The sequence below is a fragment of the Populus euphratica genome, unplaced genomic scaffold, assembly GCF_000495115.2.
Source record: "Populus euphratica unplaced genomic scaffold, PopEup_1.0 scaffold21.1, whole genome shotgun sequence".
Taxonomy (NCBI): Eukaryota; Viridiplantae; Streptophyta; class Magnoliopsida; order Malpighiales; family Salicaceae; genus Populus; species Populus euphratica.
In genome coordinates this window covers 1,364,175-1,389,461 of record NW_011499887.1, presented here as the reverse complement: position 1 = coordinate 1,389,461, position 25,287 = coordinate 1,364,175, and the positions used below count along the sequence as shown (strand labels likewise).

At 30.7% G+C, this 25,287-nt stretch overlaps 1 protein-coding gene across 4 annotated transcripts; it reads right to left on the bottom strand.

Moving 5' to 3' along the window:
- Positions 1 to 865: 865 nt before the first annotated feature.
- On the bottom strand, positions 866 to 15,698 carry LOC105130585 (formin-like protein 6). 4 transcript variants are annotated; one of them, XM_011033157.1, is made up of 19 exons: positions 15,054 to 15,698; positions 13,727 to 14,427; positions 12,742 to 12,963; positions 12,041 to 12,669; positions 10,697 to 11,980; positions 10,469 to 10,598; positions 9,773 to 9,844; positions 9,164 to 9,262; positions 8,931 to 8,972; positions 8,519 to 8,599; positions 7,998 to 8,048; positions 7,818 to 7,899; positions 6,956 to 7,050; positions 5,992 to 6,063; positions 5,783 to 5,899; positions 5,521 to 5,589; positions 5,344 to 5,410; positions 1,365 to 1,745; positions 866 to 1,251 (listed from the first exon to the last, which is right to left on the bottom strand). In XM_011033157.1, the coding sequence occupies exons 1-18, from the start codon at positions 15,124 to 15,126 to the stop codon at positions 1,558 to 1,560; spliced, it is 4,074 nt and encodes a 1,357-aa protein (XP_011031459.1). In that variant the 5' UTR covers positions 15,127 to 15,698; the 3' UTR covers positions 866 to 1,251; positions 1,365 to 1,557. The 4 variants fall into 4 exon arrangements, with proteins under 4 accessions (XP_011031459.1, XP_011031457.1, XP_011031458.1 ...); XM_011033155.1 differs by having other exon boundaries at positions 10,697 to 12,669; XM_011033156.1 differs by having other exon boundaries at positions 866 to 1,246; positions 10,697 to 12,669.
- Positions 15,699 to 25,287: the final 9,589 nt, after the last annotated feature.

The following is a 25,287-nucleotide window of genomic DNA, read 5'->3' as shown; positions in this document are numbered from 1 at the left end:
AACCCAACTTGAATTTGTGTGATCTACTCGTTAAGTCTAGTTTAATCTTTTAAAAGAGAGAAATAGAGCATGTATCATATTTTTATTTTCATTTTAACTCAAACACTTTTAAAAAAAAAAAATTGTTGAATCCAATCCCACTGATTCAAACACTTTTTTTTAAAAAAAATTGTTGAATCCAATCCCACTGTTAATTAAAATTTGAAGTTTAGGATTTAATAAACATAATAAATCTTGTTTTAAAAAACACGAGGCCTAGATTATTGAGTTGCTAGGTCAATCCACATGTCATCAAGTTAATTTAAATTAATTGTTTTTATTAAAATAATATTAATTTATTATTTTACAAGATTAACCCAAACAAGGTTGGATAAGTTTAATTAAGTTAAATAAATCATTAAAAACTTGTCTGAATTGAGTGAACTAGGTTAATTTCTGAGTTAGATTCAACTAAAAATCCAACTCAAATCAAATTCTAGGTTTTCTAAATCAACTTATCAAGCCTGGCATGAATAGTAATTAAGATTTTTATGGATTGTAGCGAAAATGAAAATGAGTTTGTTTACGGTAACATTTTTTTTTCTTCATAAATTTAATTGGATTACTAGCTTCAATTTTGATTTATCTTCTGTTGGTTTTTGAGCGAATAAAATTTTACAACTTAGATTCAGGGTAAGGAAAAAAAAATTCTCTAAATTTAAAACCCAGCAATTCATCCTCTTTCTGCAGAAAAGCAAGGAAGATGATCCCAGTTTTTTGTATCATATCTCACCTGGCTGGACAACAGGGGGAATAAAGAATAATGAACACCATGACATGATCATGAACAGAAAAGGATGCATAGCAATAAGATTGTGGCGAAATGTGATTGAAACTACATTTTATTCTAGTTATAGTTCTGAAAATGTTCGGTTAATTAATTCATCCCACGATTGTCCATGGATCCCACTGAAAATTCTTTCATGAAAGTTATGAAAAAGGTTTGACAATAATAACAATAAATTACAAACTAAATCACCCTCTTCATTTCCTTGAGAAATGAGGCTCTTCATGAATAATAATAGTATTTTTAACAATGGTTACATATAGACATTTACATCACTGTACATCAAAATGTACATAACAAACAATGCTCCTGCCATCTCTAGCTAACCGAATTTTAACTGATTTTTACAACAAAATTCTGGAGGTATCTTGCAACTTGTCGAGGACTCATCGAGGAGGTCTTTGAAGATCGCTGGCATCTCTGCTCTGAAAGCAATGAAACTTGGTAAGCAATGGCACAAGTGAAGTATCAAAGATGACATTGAAACAGTAACACAAGTACAGAACACTGAAACAGAAGACATGTAAGCAAGGATTACCACCAAAAAAATAGAGTATCCGTCCCTGCCTTGTACACCTGCATTTAAGTTCTTATTTTTGCTGCAGAGGTAAACACTTCTCTCCAGATTTGAGCTCTAGTTTTTCCCTTTTAGCTCAGCTTTTATAATGGTGTTATCTATACGAGAACAGGTTTTGGTTGGATTGGGAGAATATGGTGTGTATAGCGCTTGATCATTGGATGCTCCCGCTTTTGATGGGTGTCTGTACCAAGTTTTCAGACAGTTTTCTGGGAGAAGCAATCTTGGGCTTTTCAATCTGTGCCTGCTTTTCTGCATTTTTCTTTTCCAATTCAAGTTGTTTTTGGTTTTCGTCATGTGCTCGGACAAACATCCTCACAAAATTGAGCAGAGTGGACACAACTGCAGAATGAAGATAAAAAAGTGAAAGGTCCCCTTCTGTACAAACAGAGATTCAAGAGCTGATGATAATATTCGAGAATGACCTGAATATCATAACCATGCACAGAAAACATGGATATGCATGCATACACCTTAATTTAGTAATCACTGCTATATCATTGTCCATGCGGGTTATATTAACTTTTTTTTAACGTAAACAAAATATCTAGGTGTCATCTAGTAGAGAAAAAATTTAAACTAAGTGGGGATTAACCCGGCATGACCCGGTCAACTTGACAGATTCAAAGACAATCTAGAAAACTAATAATAATATAGTTTGACTAAAAGAACTCAAGATGAAATTTAAAAAAAAAAAATGAGAAGGAAGCATATTAGATTTACTCAAGTCAACTTGGGTTAACATGTCAAATCTACAATCCGAATTATGAGACTGAAATAACCACATAGAAAGCAAATTAAAACAAAAAATAAAACTCAATTTCCAATTAAACTAATGGATGAAATTAAAAAAAAAATCAATTAAAAAAATAAAAGGAACACAAAAAAATAACTTGAGTTAACCCAAGAAACACAAAAAAATAACTTGAGTTAACCCAAATTCATTTGTCAAACTCGCGATCAAGGTCACGAGAATGTGATAACTCTGTCACAAGAATGTGATAACCCCATAAAAAAACAAATAAAAAAAACTTGTTTTTCAAGGTTGAAATTAAAAAAAAAAAACATCAATATAAAATTAGGGCAAGACAATACAATATAAGTCTATCCGGGTTAACCTGTAAAACACATAATCCGGGTCATAAAATCTTGATAACCTCATAGAGAGCAAACAAAAATAAATCATAAAGCTTAATTCATATTCAACACAATGTTTAATGATGAAATTAAAAAAAAAAAAAACAAACAAACTTGAGTCAATTAGATTTACTTGCAAATCGAGTCATGAGGCCGAGATTATCTCATAGAAAATAAATCAAAATAAACCATGAAACTGAATTCTTAAGCAACTCAATGTTGAAAAATAAAATTAAAAAAAATATATCAATTAAAAAATAACAAAAATAAAACTTCAATCAACCGAGTTCATCCATCAAACACGTGACACAGGTTATAAAACCAAACTAACCACATATAAAACAAATTACAATAAATTATAAATGACAAAAATAAAACTCCAATCAACCGAGTTCATCCATCAAACACATGACACAGGTTATAAGACCAAACTAACAACATATAAAACAAACTACAATAAATTATAACGTTCAATCTTCAATAAGCTAAATTTTGAAGGAAGAAATTAGATGGGGTGAACTATTAAAATGAATAGTGTTTTATAAGATGGTGAATAGTGAAATCACCACCTCTTTTAGTTTATATTATAACTATTATTTAACCCGCGCTCCAACATAGGTTGTAAATATTTTTTCCAAAAAATTATTGGATATATAGGCTATTTCAATGTGATTTTTTACATAAAAAATTCGAAGTATAAATCAAAAAGCCTATGCAAGAATCTAATTAAATAAATCAATAATCATCTCACAGAAAAAAATCATTAACAATAACCCAAAAACAAATTAAGAAATTAAGAAATGAATGTAAATCAAGATATTCAAACATTTAATAAAATATTTATTCAATTGTATTTACCGAACTTGTTTATTTAAATTAATAAAAGATAATAGAAATAGAAAAACAAATGAAATTGATTAAATAAAGTCACACCCTAAGAAAACATTACGCAAGGCCGAATATGTAAAAAATATTATTTAAAAATGAATATTTTTTATTTTGAAAAATAAATTTTATAAGTATAAAACAAATATATATATATATATAGATAGATAGATGAATTAGAATAATATCTCAAAAAATCAAACATAAACAAAACAATTTTGAAAAAACTTAAATAAAAAAAATACAACACTTGTGATTTAAATCATGAGACTAGGATAAACTCGTAAAAAAAATTAAAGATAATCAGAAAACCAATATTTAAAAAAAAAAAAAAACAAATGTGGAACAATAAGGTCGTAAAAGAAAATGAGCAAAAAAGAAAAAGGTCTACCAACAATAACTTTTCAAACTCGTGACCGAGGTCATTAGATCAAAAGCACAACAAATGCAAAAAATGTGAAGCTAAGGACAAATAAAAATTTCAATTGTAAGGTTAAATTGAATTGAAAATAGTTTTAACAAAAGAAAAAACAAATCAAAAAAATAAGGGTTAAATTGAAAAAAAAATAAAACATAAATTTTGATTTAATGATGAAATTGAAAGCTAATAAAAATTTAACAAAAGGAATAAGAACAAAATAAAAAAATCAAAAGAATAAGATCTAAAATTGAAAAAGTAAAAACAAATAACTTTGATTGAAGGATGAAATTGAAAATCAATAAAACTTTAACAAAAAAGTCAAGAAAATAAATTAAAAATTAAAAGAATAAGGATCAAAATTGAAGGAAAAAAATATATGAGAAATTGTAATTGAAGGATTAAATTGAAAACAAACAAAACTATTACAAACGACATAAGAACTAAATAAGAAATCAAAAGAATAAAGACTGAAATTAAAAAAGCAAAAATAAATAGGGCAATCGTGCATTTATCTGGCAAGAGAGAGAACAAAAAAAAAAAGGTCATTGACAACAAGCCAACCATCATATATCGTTATGCTCCACACCATAAAAAAGAGTACATGGCAGCGCTTCCAAAGACATGGCGAAAGGTTATGTTTGGTCACCGACTGATGTCACATCCATTGCCTGTGAAAGGTTAGTCACCGACTGATGTCACATCCATTGCCTAAATGGCAATGGCATCACCCACTTGCTGGCGTGTAATGAGCACGCGCTAGCAGCTTTCTTGAATAAAAAACTAAAAAACAAGCATGAAAATATTAAAATGCTCCCCGTAGCTACCAAAAAAACTTGTGTGAAAATCCAAAAGTACCTCAAATGCAAACTTATTTTTTATCTTTTCCAAGGTTAATAACATATTTTAACTATATTCGAAGATTAGAAAAACCAAAAAAACTTTTAACCAAGAGTCCATTTTTGTAATTTTATTGTTTAAAAGCCTATGAAAAGTTGGAAAAACCCTTGGTCAACAACTCTAGATTTTGTTAACATTGAGGGTAAATATCTATTTTTAATGTATACAAAAATTAAAAAAGACTAATATACCCACCAACAATCTTACAAAGACCACTAAGCCGATAAAAAAGCCCAACGCCCCCACCCTCGAGGCTTCCTTTTCTTCCACCTAAAAACAAAGGGATAATTTCACTCTAGCAATCCACGGTAAACTATAACCATTGCTACAGTGAAACACTCCCTTTCACGCCCAATATAGTTTTGGTAAATTGTATACAGCTTTACTAATGATTGTCTGAAAACTAAAATATTGAAGCCTAAAAATGACACCATTCAGACTCCTAGAATAAGAGAGGTGTAAATTGGAAACTATGTGGGATATCCATTTTAACAACGTTGGTACATAGTGGACAAGGTAGAATCCTAGAATAAGAGAGGTGTAAATTGGAAACTATGTGGGATATCCATTTTAACAACGTTGGTACATACTGGACAATACCTTGTTCAAATGGGCAACGTGCTGGATCTTCCCCAAAATAAAGAGCCAGTGCATCCGCATTTCTACCCTAAAACATTCAGATTCAGAAAACAAAAATCTCTGGTAGTGAGTGTTCAAGTTCGAGTACAGAATTACTGTCCAAAAGCAGCTGGTCAAAACAAAATTTCATATACATACCACACAGGAATAAAGGCAAGCCAAAGACCTCACTTCACTTTCAGCAAAAGCAAGGAATTCCTTAAGAATCTGAACATTTCCAAGGAAAAGGAAAGATATATTAATTAGTACAGTCTGCCACAATAAAGGATATTATACAGGTGTGTGCATGTGTGCCTGCATGCAAGCCAATGGCGAGTAATTCCATTAATTGCAGGTAATTCCTGCAGCAAATCCTGAGAAACCTTTATACACAATGAACAGAGTAGCTTGAAGCACTTGCCTTGCAAAAATTTTCTGAGACCAAACCATCATTCTCGGCAGCACTCAATTCCTGCATAACTTTCTCAAGTCCTTTACTAACGGCTTGCATTTCCTCTGCCAAATATTTCAATTGTATCTGCACAAAATTGAATGCGTAACTTAGCAAGCAAACAACGTAAAGGAAACTGAATTTCCAAAAAAAAAAAGCAAAGAAAGGAGGAAGATTACTTTTGTTGCAGCCTCCAAACTCACAAGATCCTTTGGAAAATCTAGCAGTTCTGCAAGCTTTTCAGCAAGTACCTACAACTCAGAAGCCAGCAAGAAAAGAAAAGTGAAAGATAAATATCTGTGGTGGGATGAAGAAGCTAAGATTTCTATGGCTACCAATTGATTCATGCAAAAAGATTCAACACCAAACCCAAATAAATAGTTTTATCAGAAGTTTTGTTTTCCATTTCTTCAGTATCTTGTAATGTTCAATGTTTACAAAATATATGAATATTCTGCAAGAAAGTTAACAATTGCAAATATGTTTCTCAGTTAATAGAGAAAAAAAAAAACAGATTCACACACTCTGTGATGATTAGATTTCAACAATCAGCGTCATTAAACGCATTTTCAGCTAGCCCAGCCTCAGCAGGACAGGTTTTAGTGTAGGTATCAATTGCCATCTGATCAATTTAACAAAACAGCTTATTCAATTATATTTCTGGATAAATTTTTTCAGTCACTAGAACCTTATAGCCACATAAAAGGCAAATCAAAGGATGCAACACGAAAAACTTTTCATTTATTAGCTCTCCAAAATCCAAGTAAAACTTTTTTCATCTGTTCAGCACCAGTGACTTGATTCAGCTTTAGGAGCAAGGACAGTACAAAAATCACTCTTAAACAGTCATAGACAGTGCTACTACATCAATTTTCCTCTTTCCCGTCCTCTTTATGTTATCTCAAACAACTAAAAGGAATGGAGTAGGGAGGAATTTTTAGCTAATAGATCAAGGGAGGGTTAAGGTGGGGGAGTAGGTCTTGTTTAATTCATGCAGAAATCAATTGCCCACAGTCTTGAAACAGCCTCTTGGACAATTCAAGGGTCTTCATTGTCTATTAACTCACAGATACTGATGGTAACCAAACAAATCATAAATTCATGATTTAAGCTGCAATTCAATTTAAAAGGAAAATATTCTACCTTACAAAGATAATGCATGAGAGTCATCTTGTTGTTTCGACCTCGTGTATCAGTGAGTTTGAGGAGACTATCCATTCGAAATCCAACAGCAGAACCTAAAGCAATGAAATTTTGAATTTACTGAAAGAACAATCCAGATCTGATGCAAGGACATAAAGAGGATACAAGAGAAGCACAAAAGAATAAGACAGGCAGAGATATTAACTCCAAAACTCCTGGAATTAATCTCATCAAATAAGATCTTCAATTTCAGTGAAAATATTCTGCATAATGTAGGTCCCATTAATAAGGTGGCAGAAAGAAGGGCTTTGGTTGACCATAAATGCATGGTGCATGCTCAACCACATGATCTTGCAAGTCCAGGTTCAGGTATAACATTCCAACCTCAGTGTAATCACAAAATTAGATTGCATCAAGTTGTGAGGTATAGTTTTCTATCTTGTTACTTCTTTAGCTTTAATCACTTTCTGGGCAACAATGTCTGGTACAGAATCTACAGTAAATGTTTGGATCTTACAGTCAAAGACTTGAGATTATACAGGAGGAGGTTCTGGATTTACAAAGAATTCAGCATCTTATTTAAAACAAAAAATTGGGATTTCAAGAAGAGACATAAAAACCAGACAAAAAAAAGAGTCATCAGTATACTGATTTAGCAAAAAAAAGGTCCTATAAATTAGATTAATGGCTGTCTTGAACAAGCTGTCTGTTAGACTTTTCTAACATGTGCACAAACTAATGTGCAACACTGTTATGCCTAATTCCATATTCTATAGAGTGATGTGCATTACTGTTATGCCTAATTTCATATTCTTTAGAGTGTTATAACAACAGGATGCTAACCGATGGAGTTGCAACTTACCCCTTGCAGTACCAAAGTTGAGAGCATTACCAAGAGAAAGAATAGTTTGCATTATCCTTTTCAACTTTGCTGAGCTCCTGATCTGATAAAATACATGATAGGAAATGCTGTCAGAGTTGAAAATCTTCAGAGAACTAACATTGCTGGAAGAAACTAGAGAAGTAAAAAGATCCAACTTGCCTCTTCAGAAGCCGAATTTACAATATTCAAATTACCTCTGAGATCAGAAACCTGAAATAGGTGTGAGACAAGGGCTAAATATGTGCAAACAATAGTTTTACTGCGGCTGGGGTCCCTATGCTTCAATGCTGCAGTCACATTGAATCCATGGTTCAAAAAAGGGCAATTGAGTCTTGAGATTTGAATTTCAGACAGAGTTAGTCTCTCCATCCAATTCCATAACCAATTCCCATTAAGTTACAATCTGTAGCCAAGTTTGGTCAATGATCAAACTTGACCGTAATCTCAGCCAATCAGTGTGTGCCATGTGCCCTTAAGCTAATAATTTGACATTAGCAGAAATTTCTAGTGAACTTGGAGGGAGCGACTGACTTTGTCATTTCAAGAATCCAACAGTCCTTTGAAACCGCAGGTTTCAATGTGACTCAATCATTGAACCATAGGGACCTCTATTGCCAAAAAAACAACAAACAACAAACAACGATGAAAACATCATAGAATCAAAGAGATTGGCCAATAACCTGGGATTGGAATTGTATCTTAAATGAAAAAACTCTTAGCTTTGACTCTGCACGTGGCACTTTCATCATTTCTAAGAAAAACTATCATGAAAAATGCAAAAGGTGCTGAATTAGAATACAAGGCCAATACATGTGTGGAGTTGATATTCTCAAACCACATTGCAGCTCATTTACATTGTTTGTTTCCAATGATATGCTACAAAAGTAGGAATCAGAGGTTCACAAATCTCAATAAGCATTATTCATAGTCTAATGGTTGATTAATCAATTAAAAAGGAGTAAAGAGCAAGGAGAGCAGCATATAGGCCAACCTTCTGCATTTCATTTGTAACAAGGGCATGAACTATAACAAGATAGAAAATACAATAATAACAATAAGAAAGTTAATCTGAAAAATAAATACTTCACTCACCTGTTCACACTTTCCCAAGTTCTCTTTATCTCCATTATAACCCTGAATGTAAGAAATTCTGGTTTTAACTCAATGAACATGAAGGACTGCAATAGCTGATTGATGTTTTAAATTATAAACAAATAGAAAAATAAATAATTGGTGGTGACAGTTCAAAGCTCTCAACATGGCATGAAGTGGTAGAGGATTTATGAACAGAAAAAGTAAAAAAGCAGCAAAAGAATTTTTAATACCTTGAGTAATTCCATCTCCTCTTTTGTTGGACAAAACTTAATAAGGTTATCAACCTGATCAACATCCAATGCTGTATCATCCAAAGCAAGAACTGAACTCTGCAAGACAGTTAGAGAAGCAAGGATGTAAGAGAACCGACCAAAAACATTTGAGCAGTTAAAGTCTCTGAAATGAATGCAAGCATGCATAGCAAACTTCAGCAGGAAACGTATGTCTTTGTTCATTTGCATTAAAAAGGGTCTGGTATCAGGGTTGGCATGTTTTCTCAAATTCAAAACCAATTACACGTCATCATTTAGTAGATTCCAGAAGAATTATTTACCGCAGCATGAAGGCTGGTATATGTTTAACATTCAAAGGAATCAAATAGGAATGCAAGATAGATGGAACAACAAGAAAACTTCAATTTTTCAATCACCACCATGAAATCACTATGGCAAACATTCTCACATTTATGGATAGGTACAGAAGCTTTGAAGACAAAATTATTATGAAAATCTCCTCAGCTTTGAAACTGCAGTCATTAATACAAATTTTGTACAACTTAATTTTAACACATTGTTATAAGAAAAAATTAGCTCAGACAAGTGCAACAAGGTTCATCTTACCATCAGATCTGGCAGAGGAATTTTAACCTTTGAAAGCATGATTTCACAATTATATGCCCGTCTAAGTTCAATCTGCAGAACCAGTGAACACCTCGTGAAGAAACAGATTCAAATGAGATGTTTTGCTAGTTATATACTACTATCCAGAATACAGGATACACAGCAAAAATGCATGCCCACGCACTGAACATGAGAGCTTGCAATAATACAGTTTTGTAATTTGCAAATAAAAACCAAATAAGAGTGATCTTGCAACCAAATGAATTGTTGGGTACAAATTTCATATTAATCTCTTTCTTTAAAACAATATTAAACAGATAAAATTTGGACTACCAACATCAGGTGAGCACTTCTGTTTGATATAATTTCGCAAAACCAATTGCCTAACCTAAATTGAAGATGACCAAATTCAATCAACCGAAGAAACCCTACCCTAACCCTACATGGCTACACCAGAAAGGCAACCCACCTAGACCTGACTTCATTGTTTAAGGAACATATAATTATCTGCAAGTATTGGTAAAACTAAACACGATGGCACTTGAGATGCTTGTTAGTGAATACTAAGTAAAGTTAAAATGGGTAGGCTAGTTGGGATGCCCCAAGTAGTGAATTGAACTTGGCATTAATAAATGTAAGTCATCCAATCGATAAAATTAAGCATGGGCTCCACTCCCATGAATGCAAACTGATTACCAGCTGGATTTTATCGGATTTATGTCCCACGGTGCGCCGATTTGATTTCCCTGCTGTGCTCCCACGATCAGAATTTGGAGCAGCTGCTGAGAAAAGAGTCTCAAGTTCTGACATGTCAAACTCTGGAGCCCTAGTACAGACAAATTTGATCAGGTATAATAAGTGACGACATAGAGATAATAGAGGAAGGCTATTTTGAAGAGAGCAATAAAACAAAATGGTGTATACTTGGAAGCTTCATCAGCTTTTTGCGCCTCAGCCCATAAACTGCCTGACACAGCCCTAGTTAATTTTAACCAGTGATAAGGTTTCAGGTTGGCTTTTCTGGGTTGATTTTTTGCATTTATACGAAACATGCCCCGCCCCTTTGCACTAAATGGAGCAGCAGAAGGTGGTCCAGGAACTGAAGGTACATTTCCATTACTAACTCCACCATGTGATAGTGAGGAGACACTGCTAGTTCTTGACAGCCCGTTGGCCAAAGGAGCAGGAGGAGGTGGAACAGGAGGAATATGCGCGGCATTGTTACGTGAAGAAACAGCAGAACTATGAGGAGGAGGTGGTGGTGGTGGCACTGAAGGAGCACTAGTGAGGCCCAAGGCAGATCCAGAATGCAGAGGAGGTGGTGGTGGCACTGAAGGAGCAGTAGTGGGGCCCAGGGCAGATCCAGAACGTAGAGGAGGAGGTGGTGGCGGCGGCGGCACTAAAGGAGCACTGGCAGGGCCCAAAGCAGATCCAGCAAGTAGAGGAGGAGGAGGTGGCGGTGGTGGTCCGGGCACAACAGCCAAGTTCTTCACAGACTGCGAAGTAACTGAGCTAGCAACCATAGAAGCCATTCCCAGGGGTAGAGGAGGGGGAGCTGGATACGAGTTCCTGTCAGCAGAAGATGGAAGTGCTCCTGAAAAGGAAGGGGGTGGAGGAGGGGCTGGGGGAGATGAAGATGAACTCTTGATAACAGGAGACGAAGAGGCAGAAAGAGAAGATAGAAGAGGAGAAGGAACCGATGGTGAGTAAATACTGCCAGATGTTGCCTGAGGATGTTGACTGAGTAAAGAATCTGTTTCTTTGGAAATGGATTGAGCAGGAATAGAACAAGAAACAAAAGATTTTTTGATAGTTTTAGGAGTTTCAATTGATGATTGCAATGATTTAGGAGGGCATGGTGGTGTCCCCGGAGTAGACACCTGATTGAGTTGTGCAGGTTTAGATAATTCTGTGACGGAAGAAGAAATTGAAATGGGTTTAGGAGTAGGAGGAATAGGACATGTTGGAGAAGGCTTTTCTGTAGTTTTAGGAGCTCCAATTGAAGATTGCAAAGGGGTAGGAAGTGGTGGTGTCCTCGGAGAAGACACATTTCTGAGTGGTGCAATTTTAAGTACACCTGTGACTGGAGATGATATAGCAGAGGAAGGTAGAGATAATGTCACTGGGCAAACGACTTCTTCGCCTTTAGATGCAGCATGATCATACAACAAAGCTGTGATGCCAAGGTTGGAGGGTGCACCATGGTATCTTGACATAGGCACAGGTGAGGCCTGCAAGGAATTGCTATAGGAAACTGGAGAAGAGAGCGATCTCTGAGGTGCTCGCTGTGATGTGAGCTTAGATTGAGCTGACAGTTGGAGAGCAACCTGGAGCTCTTGTGGTTCAACCTTCTTTTGAGTTGAATTTTCATCTGAAGATGGCTTAATAGAGGGCGTAAATTGGAGGGCAACCTTCAGTTCTTGGGGTTCTACCTTCTCCCCAGCTGAATTTTCATCAGGAGATGATTTTATAGAGGGCACAGATTGGCGGGCAACCTTTAGTTCTTGGGGGTCAGCCTCCTCTCTTACTGAATTTGTATCTGAAAATGGTTCAAAAGAGAGGATAGATTGTTTCATCAGGGTATTGGAAGTGGGACTTGGAGTCTTGTTTTCTGGTTCTTTTAGTTTTGATTTCTCTTGAACTTTAACAAGGGTTGATTCCATCAATACACTGCCTATTTCTGCCCTCTGGGGAGAACTGTCCAAATTTTCTTGGGGTGCTATGATATGCTGGTGCACATTTTGTGCTACATCAGTTTTTGTATCTGGCCAGTCCACATTGCTGAAAATCTCATGCACTCTTGCAAACGCTTCCATAGGTAGGCCATCTTTCTCTTCTAAACCAGGCAAATCAATTGCAGCAATTGAAGTAGCAGAATCCATCTCTGAGAAAAGAACCTTCATCCAGACCCAAAACATTAATTATCTCTAGTCATAGTAAATTTCAAGAAATGAAAGATAACTAGATACCTCTGCTCTGAAGTCCTTGGGAAATTGGTCCTTTGCATTCCATAATGTGTCAATTTCATCACGATTAAACATCAAGATATTTGATCTTATAAAGGCTGTGTTGAACATGACCCGAAACATCATCTGTTCCCTTTCGTGATCACTATCCAAGGAAATACACTCCATGACAATATCACCTTGTATATGACAATGGATGTCTATTTTAACCAATTCACAATCTGCCTGCCAAAATAAATGAAGAATTTGAAAGCATGCACAGCAAACTTTCCAAAAAGTATAAATGTAGTTTTCAGAGACAGGATGAGAATGGAACAAGTTTACCTAATAATAGAGATGATTACATATAAATTTATGATTATCAATAGACTATGGTGCAAACAGAATGCATAATTTTGTATGCAATGTGTGTGTGAGTTCATATCAGTATGTGTACTATTAACAAATCTCTACAGATAAGGGGAAGAAAACCACCAGCTAAAATAAATTGACTGTAAACATAAGCGATTTTATAGATGAAAATACTGTCTCAAGGCATAATATTGTTTTGATCACAGAAAAACATAATAGTCACCTTAACATAACAGATGCTTATTTCAGGAAAGTCAAAAAGAATGGTATGGACGACCCAGCACCTTAAGCTTTTAGAATTACTTCATGTGCATCAGCAGATATAACATGAGTGTTAAAGATAACAACTCTTTGCTAATAACCATCATAAATAGAAAAAAAAAGGCATGAAAGCAGCCAACTGAAAAGGTCAATCAGATGGAAAAAAATATGTACATAGACACTGCTCTTGCAAAGAAATTCAACTGTTTTATTACTGCTCCTAGCAGTAAGATCCTGGAAAGGCCATCTTATTTAAATAATGTAGAACAGCATAAACAATGATAAGAAGATTGTTTTCTGTTCTGGAGAAAAAATACGATTAACTTTTCAAATAAAAATTTATAGAAATTGTACAAATTGAAGAAACTTGAGCTACCTGCTTGAAATGCCGAACAAATCTGCTCCTTTTTGGTGTTGAGAACAGAACTTTAGGATTCCTATCAGCAGCCATAAAAGGGTCTTGTCCATATATCCTAAATATCGGCCTGCAACCCCCCTCTGTATCCATACCAGGAACTAATCTAAGAATAATGCAATCCAATGTAAGTGCTCTATCCAGAGGAGGCCATTGTGTTCCCACGTTCCTCCTTGATACATACTGTAAGTACCTCAATTGCGAAGGTAATGGATTAATAGGGGACATCAGCTGTAAAAGCTCTCGAGGCCCTTGCTTATAAATCATATCTAGAGTTCTCTGCTCACCGGTGAACTGCTTCCCATATAGCAATAATGCAGCGAGCATGAAAGCCAGAACTGGCCACCCACCTCGTTCGCAATGCATCAAGACCACATTTTGTTGCCCAAGTGACAGCCAGCTTTCACTAGACCGTAAGAAGTGATGAATCATCTCCATTGAGAGTATGGGGCAACTTTCATAGTGTCGGGGATAGTCCATCACAGTCATGTCAAATTCAGACAATACGCTAGAAATCTGGCTTTGGTTATCGCCCTCTCGGAAATTAAACACCATAAATGAAGCATCAGGCAAATGGTTATGAAGTTTACCCACTATGCCTCCAATGTACACTTTATATTCTTCATCTTCAAAACTGTCCGTACAGTAGCAGCTATCAAAGACTGAAACCAAACAACACGAACCATCATTAACATTTACAAAGATAAAAGCATAACGTCAGCATTATCCACAATAGTATTTCCAAAGATAGAAACTTTAAAACCAAATAACCATCAACACCAATGCAAGTATTATAAAACACTAGACGTAATGATAAATAGATGATACATGAAACAAAAGAAAACCGATAATCTTGAGCACTACAGTGAGCAGATAGTTGCTATTTACATATCACAACACCTGCATTATCCAGAATAGCATATTAAAAGATGGAGCCTCTAAAACCAGTTAGCTATTAGCATAAATACAAGTAGTTTCAAACACTAAAAAATCAAATGATAGAAAAAACAAATCAAAAAATAAATAAAACCCATGAATCTTCTTCAAACCTGAAGTTAAAGATAGACTTCAAAACCAATTATCCACAGCCCCAACGGAGGTAATTCAAAAAACTAAAAATCAGTACAAACATAACATCTACATTACCCACAATAGTATCTCAAAAGATACGGACTTTTAAGACCAATTGCCTACCAACATCAATGCACGTAATTCAAAACACAAAAGAACCAAAACCCATCAACCTTTAACCAAAAAGTTTGCCAAATTGTTCAAATTTAAAGCATACCGTAAACCCTTTCAGAGATCTCCAAAAGCCCATCAGGTGGTTTTCTAAAGAAGAACTTCCTAAACAAAGCCATTTATTTATTTCCTTTCCTTTTTCCTTTGAAGATCCAATGGAATCACCTACAAAAATGAACCCACATTGCACCAAGAAGAAAACTTTCCTTGAATAAGCTCAAGAAACCCCAATAAACGATTGCACAAAACAGAGCAGTGTCTGTTGAGGAACCAGAGAAAATATTAATTTTGCTGGGTTTTTAAGAAACCCTTTTTTTGTGGGTAACTGTTATTCTTGTCTACCAATTCAAACTGTCTCTCTCTGCCCTTGTATCATAGAAAGATTGAAACTTTGCTTTCAATCAACATACTTTGATAGCTAGAGAGATATACAGATGGAAATAGGGAGAATATTCAGTTCTTTTCTTTTTTCTTTTTTTCAAGAGGGACGGACAGAGACAGAAACAGGGATTTGGAAATGGAGGTTGCTGTTGTTAAGGAACAAATATGGGAATCCAACAAGGATCTGAAGCTTGTCTCTCTTAGGTTTTGTTCTGTATCTGAATGTTGTTTGTGTTATTGCATGATGTGTTGTTTGTGTACACGTAATGATTTTTCTTTCCTTTTTTCTTCTCTGGTGTTTGTGTCAAAAAGAAAGATTAGACGTTGGATTTTTATTTTATTTTTTATTAGACGTTGGATTTTTTGTACTATAAGTTGCTTGATGGCACGTGTTTTCCATGAAGAAAGCACGACATGACAAGGAAATTTTGATTAGTTTAATGAGGGGTTAGGAAAGTTCAGGTAGATTTAGTTTGGAATTGTATTTGAAATAGCATTTTAAAAATTTTATATTTTAAAAAAATAATATTTTTTATTTATTTTGACATGCTAATATTAAAAAAATTAAAAAATAATATTTAATATAGCATTTTAAAAATTTTAATTTTTTAAAAAATAATATTTAAAATAGCATTTTAAAAATTTTAAATTTTAAAAAAATAATATTTAAAATAGCATTTTATAAAATTTAAATTTTAAAAAAATAATATTTTTTATTTTTTATTTATTTTGATATGCTAATATTAAAAAAATTAAAAAATAATATTAAATAATATTTCAAAAAAATACATTTTAAAAATAATCAATACCACACTCTCAAATACCTCATAATCAAAAAAATTAATATTGCAATTGTGTTTTGAAAAATAATAAATTATATATTTTTTAATTAAAATTTAAAAATTATTTTTTAATAAGCTAATGTAAATTTATGATAGATAATATATAATCAAACATAATTAAACATGTGTATTAAATAAAATATAATTCCAACTACAATATCACGATTAAAGATTAAAGAAAAACAATGAGATTAGTGAAATCAACTAGTCTGTAATTTAGTATAAAATTATTGGAAATTTTGTCTAGGATTATGGTGAATGAACATAATTAAAGTCAAAATAAAAATAAAATCCACTTATTTTTTATGTTAAAACTTTATTAGAGTTTAATATCCGATGTAAGATCTTTAACTTGAAACAATAATATAATTTAAATAAACTATTGACGAATAAAAAATTATTTTAGAAAAATATAGGCCGGTATGTTTTGTTAAACTCCCAAACTCTTTAAACAAAATTTTATCTCATATAGAAAAATAATTTTTTTTTTAGTATTTATAAAATAGATAATTAAAAAAAAAAAAAATTAGTATTTATAAAATAGATAATTAAAAAAATAAAATTGAACTTAAAATGACCCAACCTTTTGAAGAGGATAGCAACCAAGCAAAATGAACTTTAGTTTTAAACTCAAACATGCACACCGGCTGGTTATTAAGCTTGGGTATGGATCTAGGTTTATTATAAAATAATATTTTGAGTTATAATATATTTTTTTATAGCTTAAATTTGAATATAGATCTAGTTTATAAAAAAAAAATTTACTCATTAGTTTATCCGGTCCACAAGAGGAAGAATTTAATTATTTTTTTAAAAACAATTTCAATAGCAACTAAACAAATTTTCCAGCTCAAAAATCATCTACTTTAAATAAAAAAACTTTTAGGTTTAATTCTAGTTTACTATGGGTAATTAAAATTGTTAATGAGATAAATCCATCAATTTTTGTCTCATAAAACTCTTTATATGAATGGATTGAAAAAGAATGTTTAAGATTGGTTAATTCTATATTATTTTAATAGAATTTGATATTCTTTTCATTTTATTTTCTAACCTTGATTTTTTTATTTTAAATATTTATTTCTTATCAAAGTTTTTGTTAATCTAAAGCTGAGGTTCAGTCATTATAAACAGGTAATTTAATATTATTTTCTTAGTTTGTTAGATTTTATTTGTGAGTACATTATATATCTATATAATGTGGTGTTGTTAAATCATAGAAAATTTATTAGAGAAAATTTTATTATATAAAGTGAAAAGTAATAAAATCTTATAATAAATAATTAATCATTAACAATAACAAAACATAATCAATTTTAAAAAAAATTAATAGGTAAATATTATTTTAGTTTTGTTTAATTTTACACGCGAGTATAAATGTTATGAATGTGATTTGATTATTTATACAATATTATTATTTATTTAGTAAGAATGCTAGTTTTTTATATAATTATAAGTAACGGTATATTTATTATATTGTATATTTATAAACTATAACATATTTTTCTCTATGATATAATTCTATTTGCTAATTAGATTGAATGTAAATCAAGGATGAATCTTTAAATGCGATAGGTTTATTAAATATCACCAAACTTGCATATAAAAAATTAGATTCATGGCTTTTAGATTACATAAAGTAGCCATTGAATGATGTTTTCTTAATTAATCAATGGATCAAATGATTATCAACTACATAGTGCAAGATAATTTTTTATTATATTGTTATAATTAAAAAAATTACAATTATTAAAACTAACTTAAAAAAGAATTCAGATTTATCATATTAACTTGGACCAATCACTCTTTATCAAAATAATATAACTTTATTCTTTTTAAAAAATACTACTATTGCCTAAACTAAGTTTGGCTAATTCAATTAAATCTACGAGTTCGTTAGATTAAAATGAGTTATTGTATTTTTCAATTTAAATTAAAATCCAGCTTAGATTATAGATTTTCTAAATCAATTCATACTTTCAAGTTCAATACCCTACTTATGCTACTAACTTGCCAAAAAAAATTTCTATTAGTTATTGATATATTTAGTCGTCTGTGAAACTTGGTGTCGTGTATTTTATTCAAAGCTAGTATTTCATGAATTGAAGGTTTAACTACAAAAACTTTGCATCCATATTTTGTGTGTTTGTTTGAATTTGTAAAAAATCAAAAAAAAAACTTACCTATTCAAGTTCTTCTATGAGGCATTAATTTATTGTATTGCAATAATTTCTAGTCAAAATAAAAATTTTTTAAATATAAAAAAAATCTAGGTAATAATAAATTTTTTGACATTATTATTAAATTTTATCTATCAAGTCAACCTTTAAACTACTAATTTCAATGTCTTTCCTAGCTTGAGTTTCAAGTTAAACTATATGAAGGTTGTTACAATGTGACCCAATTAACTTAGAGAGTCCAAAGGCTGTTTGAATGACCAGTAAAAATTTAATATAACTTAAAAAAATAAGATGATATTTTTTAAAAATTTTAGATGATAACATATTAAATTGACTTGATTTTTCAGTTTAATCCACCAAACCTATGATCATGGTTATGGATTTCATAGGGTTTAATAACTTTATTTTGGTTTATTTTTTATAAAGTTATCACAATCTCAAATAAATATCTCAAGATTTGGTTTGGTTTTGTCAATTCACGAACCAATAAGTCAATTTAATTTTTTACCAGATGACACGACATAACAAATGTCAAGGTTAGAGGTTCCACTAATGGTATATCAAACAAGTATAGTATAAACTCTTATTATTGAATTGGAAACCACACACAAAGGAGGTTCCAATCAGATTATATATTGTTAACATGATTACATTAGTCATCTTATTCAATTAATGCTAATACTTGTAAATCTCGTCAAGCATTCATGATTATAACTTATGTTAACAACAAATCAAGTTCCTTTCATAGCTCAGGTGTCGGTTATACCATACATTATGGGCTATGAAAGTGCCAAGCATTTGTTGTACCAAGTGTTATACAACATAAATCAAGATTAGTCATTTAACAAGCAAAGTATTAAAGAGTGAACAAGATAACAAATATAAAACATGTTAGTATCAAACATTAAGGTCCATATTAAGTTTACATTATACTTATTCTTACACCATTAGTGTAACCTTTTCACCTTGACATAATTAACTTAGCTAGACATAATGAAAGAAAGAAAAATAGATAAACAAAATAAGAACATAAAAGTTAACTAAGTAAAGGAAAGGAAATGAAAGGCATAAACTTAATATTAATGAAAACAAAGCATAAAAAATACAAAGAGAGAAAGGAAGAGCATGATCTTGATCTGAACACCAAGATGCCTAAATGCATGGCAAATGTCTCCTTTTATAGGCCAAAATTGGGAACTATTGATTTGATGACTAATTGATAAGTGGGTGACCAACTTTTGACTTGGTGACAATCCTTATCTTCTTTTGTCTGCCCAAAACGTCATTGATAACGTCAAAATTGGAGCCAGTTGCAAACATGAAAGTTGTAGGCAATTGTCTCAGCTTTCTTGTGTAAAAAATTCAGCTCATTTGGACTTCTAGAACTCCAGATATGGCCAAAATACCGAACAGTGCTCGGGCTGGAAGACAGATTCGGGCTTCTTTGTTGTTGCTACAATTTGGACTTGATAATGGCCTTTTTAGATCTTGGGCTCCATATGAAAGTTGTAGGCCTATGTCTTACCTTTCCATCCATATAAATTGGACCTAAATCTGAGATCTGTAGCTCCAGATATGACCCAATTACCGAACAGTGTTCCGGTTTGGATTGCACCGACATCTCTTTTCTATGTTTGGCCATCTCTTTATCCTTTCAATTTCAGTTCTTAAATTCATAAATCAATCCTTTCATTTATCTAATAGGCCTGCATTTAAAATGAATATTTACCACAAATTAAAGGTATCTTAGGTTATTAGATATATTATTATAAAACATGTTTTAGTTAAGGAGTTATTGATACTTCAAGTGCAAAATGATGATATAAAACCATGATAAAAATGCACTTTTAAGTACTAATCACCAGACAAATCTTTTTTTAGTTTTTTAAATAAAATAATATCATTATAATTAAAAAAAGAAAAAGAAAAAGAAAAAGATACTATTTTATAAAAAAACTCAACTCAAGCCGGGGCGCAGGTTACCAAATTAACCTATTAAACTAAATTAAGTCATGTCACTATGCTTTATATAACCCATAACTATTGAATGGCTAGCATGTATAATCATAAGAATATCTATAAAAGGGTAAAATAACTAAAAAAACAACAACAAATCTAATTAGCTGGTGCCATAATTGTAGTAGCAGTATTAAAATGAATAAAGGAGAAAATTGTAGGGACCATTTAAGGTTATTTAATGAATTAAATATTCACCTTGTTTTAAAAAATATAATTGATCAGACTTATTTTCTAACATAAAACATGACAACAATAAACTTTAATTTTTAAAAAAAAAAACATAATTAGTCTATCAAATCTTGTTATCTAATATCCTGTCAAAGTCCATAATTATGCATTGATCAGGCCATTATCTCATAACTTTTTTGCTTTACATGATAAAAATATAAAATGACATTAGTGTTCTTCCACTTTTCATAATAATATGATTAGAGAAATCAATGAAGACATTTAGATAATAGAAGAAGTTTATGTTTGGAATTATAATAATCTTTTATTTTCAAAGTATTTTTTAAAAAATTTTCATCTAAAAGACATTAAATCAATGCATTGATTTTTTTTTTGTTTTCATATATTGATGTTAAAAATTAAAAAAAAATCATTTTGATTTATTTTAAATTAAAAAACATTTTACACTATATTATCAAACACACATTTAATTCAAATGTTTGTTTAATAAGTAAATCAATATTAAGACTGTCCCACTTTTCACTTATTATGCCTAGTTGTATTTGCTATTCTAAATAGATTAACATGTTTGTTATAACATAACTAGGAAGGTATGGCACACAAACAAGCTAACAATTGAAAAGTTATGAAGATATTATGTATAACAATTATCCAATAAGAAATATATTAAGTCTGATCACTATAATTATATTGATATTATAAGCATAGTTATAGACTCAATTTTATTAAATGAATCTAATCAATCTATAATTATATTGATATTATAAACATAGTTATAGACTCAATTTTATTAAATGAATCTAATCAATTTATAATTATATTGATATTATAAATATAGTTATAGACTCAATTTTATTAAATGAATCTAATCAATCTAGTGACCCAGTAATCAGAAGCATGGCCTAAATTAGGTTTCATTTTGGATTATAATTTTTTTATATCAAAGTAACATAATTTTGTATTAGAAATAGGTTAATCAACATGACTAGTCTATTATCTAGGTTTTAAATTTGTTTATACATCAAATAAGATCTTATTACGAACACATTAGTTAAACGTGTCAACTATTATTATAGGAATCCTATAATAAGAAAACATGAGAATATATACGGTAATACCTAATCATTACAAATATATCAGCTTAACGAGGATCCTACCCGATTTAAAATGAGTTCTAAAATCTAAATTTTAAGAAAATAAAACAATAAGAGATATTTTGGTTGTGGATACATTTCATACATTAGTTTTTTTCATTATTTAGTATATCATGGTAAATGTAAATCTTCAAACTTATGTATGAAAATCAAACCTAAATGATTATCCTTATAATGATTATATACTTGATTTTTATTTTATTTTTTGATTAATTACTGGTAAGTTTTATAAGCAGTTAGTAATATAATCAAGTTATATAAAATTTTAAAATTTTATATGTTTTGTATTAATGTTTTGATGGGTAATAGATTAGTCTATTAGATTTAAACTCACATGTACTCAAAACTTGGTGAAACTTGATGAGGCATTTTTCTTTTAATAATACTGATAGTTGGTTGTTTATATTATAGTTGTTTGTTTTGTATTCATTTAGGCTTTATTTAAATGTTAAATGTTGGAGTGGGCTAGTAATAAGCTATAATACCCCCATGTGTCATATAATTATGTTATATATAGGATATATATATTTACCTTATATAATGTATCCTTAAATTTATATATAAAAATCAAACCTAAATGAGTATCTTTATAATGATTATACATTTGATTTTTTTAGATTAATTACTTGTAAGTATTATAATTAATTTATACCTTACTCAAGTTAATTAAAATTTTAAGAAGTTACAAGAAAACTATTGTTTTTTTACTAACTTGATCTTTTTGTGTGAGGTTCTCTTGATTAAGAATAAAACGATTCAAAGCCATTGTTGTTAAATTCAATTCATTTTGATAAGTTGAATAAAAAATCTTGCAATAAAATTTAATATAAAATATATATTTAAAAACAAGTTATAAATTTGGTTGAACTCAATTGATTTAGTTAAAATTATATTAAATTAAAAAAATCCTCTATTTTTTATTTTAAAACAATAAACTCAAACTTATAAATCAATATATAAATTGATTCAATAATCTTATAACTTAAACACTTAGATGTGAGATCATGAATTGAGTTTCTAACATTATATATTTTATGCTTAAAGTGAAGCTATTATATTTTTTTTCTTTTAGTATGTAGCTAAACTATGCATAATTAACATGTATTCTATGTTTGAGATCTTTCCAATGCACAAATCAAATGAAGTCATGTACTAGACAAATCAATGTATTTATCATGCAACCAATAGTTTTAAACAAAGTGGCATTAATTTCATTTTTACGGGTACAACCTACAATTATTTTTTAAAAAATAACGATTATTTTTAAGAATTATATCTAATTATAAAATTTAAACCAACTAAACAGATCAATCTAGAATATGACCAGCCCATGTTATAGATAAAAAAAAACACAGAAAATAATTGATTGGGTGGATTAAAAATCTAAATAGGTTAGGTAAATTCCATCAACTTTTTTTTTTTTTTAAATGTTATCCTAAGCAAACTCTCTGGATTCATGCTGGAGCCCTGTCTCGGAATAAGTTCTAAAATTATAGAGTTGTATGGACAACTTAATTACCATTTTAAACTTGATAAATAAAGGAAGAAACTCTATTCTTCGTTCCCTGAATTTAGGTGCTTAAGACAAATGGTACAATTACTAATTAAGCCAAATTAATTATCCTAATCCCCTCTGCTTTGTTGTCTATTTCGGTTTTTGTTCTGTCACTGTCATATGCTCCATTAAATCAATAGATATCATAAAAAAAAAAAAAAAAATTCAAAGCATTATTAGTGTTGAGATAACTACGAATCACCCCTGAACAATTTAACGATTCACAAACAAGTCCTCATCTTAAAAAATCCTGTTGGTTGGTCCATTTCTTTTATTCCATCAGCACACAGCACACTGTTTTTAATTAATATTAATATATTAAAATGATCTAAAAATATATATTAAAATTTTTTAAAAATATAAATTCATCTGGTTCATAAACACATCATTTTTCCTTGATTCTAACAAGCTATTGTGGAACCAATATTTCTAGGTTTATGGTCATTGTCTTTTAAGAAAACACAATCCCAGGCATGTGTTTGCAGTTAATGAGTGTATTGTTTGTTCCTTTAGGAAGGTTAGGTTACCAGGTCGTAACCTGGGTGTCCTCGAATATCAGCAAGGCACCTCCTCTTCACGGTGTCGATGGCTGGCTACTTGGGCTATGCTTGCTTGTTCTGTTTTTATCTAGCTATTTTAGGTTATTAGAACATAAAATTTAAAATTTTGGTGAAATAATACATCTGCAGGAGATTTTAGCGAGGCAGTTTCAAAACACAGTATATAAAAAATTTGTGATCGGAAAATAAGACACTAAGTAAATGTTGTGTTTACAAAAATGTAACTTATTTATGATATTAAATGATAAAAAAGGTTAAATAACCCAAAGAAAATAAAAATTTAATATTAAATAATAAAATTAAAAAAACTATGAAAAAATCATAAAACCTAAATGGATGTTTATTTACTTTTATCATTTATTTAGTTGATAGTAAATTGATATTTTTATTTTTTATCATATAATAAAAGTTTTTTGGTTTTTTTCCAACTCCATTTAATATGAGGTTTTAAATTCCTTTAGGTTTCTTAGATTTTTTTATAATTTTTTATAATTTTATTCTTTAATATAAAATTTTTATTTAATTATATCATTTAGTATTGAGTTGATTTTTTTTAGACTTAATTATGAATAAAGTTATATTTAAACAACTCCCACACAATTTAATTTAAACTTAAAGTTTAGCAAATAGTTGGGTTAAAAAATTTTAAATTTAAATTATTTATCAAGTTTCTTAATAATCTCAAAAAGTTTTTGTCTAAGTATATTTTTTATATTCAATTTTTTTTAATCCAAGCTATAACACGCCTCTAAAATAATTTATGTCCTAATCAAGTTAATTAAAATTTCAAAAACTTATACGTTTTGTATGGAAATCTCGTACCCTTTTAAGAATTTTTCTTTGCTTCCCCAATTGTATGATTTATATGTTCATAAAGTATGCTAATGTATATTGATTTGTTTGAAAGAAATGTAATATTTACCTCTAAACAAAATCATTCCCCCGCTCAAGGTCAATGCATCTAGTTAGTCATCACTACTTGGTTTACACAAAATAACCTCATAAACTACAATTCAAAATTAAGTTCTTGTGGCTTTGAACCAAACCAAATTATTATTAAATAATTTATCTTTATTTTGTTCAACCAACATATAATTCTATTCCAACCAGAAACAAATGATTTTTTTTTCTTCAATTTGAGCACATATACACATAGATCAAAATAATATATTGCTAGAACAATTCAACTTGAACCTTTTGGGGGTGTGGTGCTTGACTTGAACCCAAATTCACTATGTTTTCAGACATGGACCAGTAAATCACTTTTACATTTTTTCGAAGATTGGTGACTAATTTGTACCTCATTTGTTAAAAATAGTTTGATATTGAAAAATAATTTTAATGAAATGTTGACTTCTAAAAAGTTGATTTTTTTTCTTATTATGCTTGTTGGTGCATTT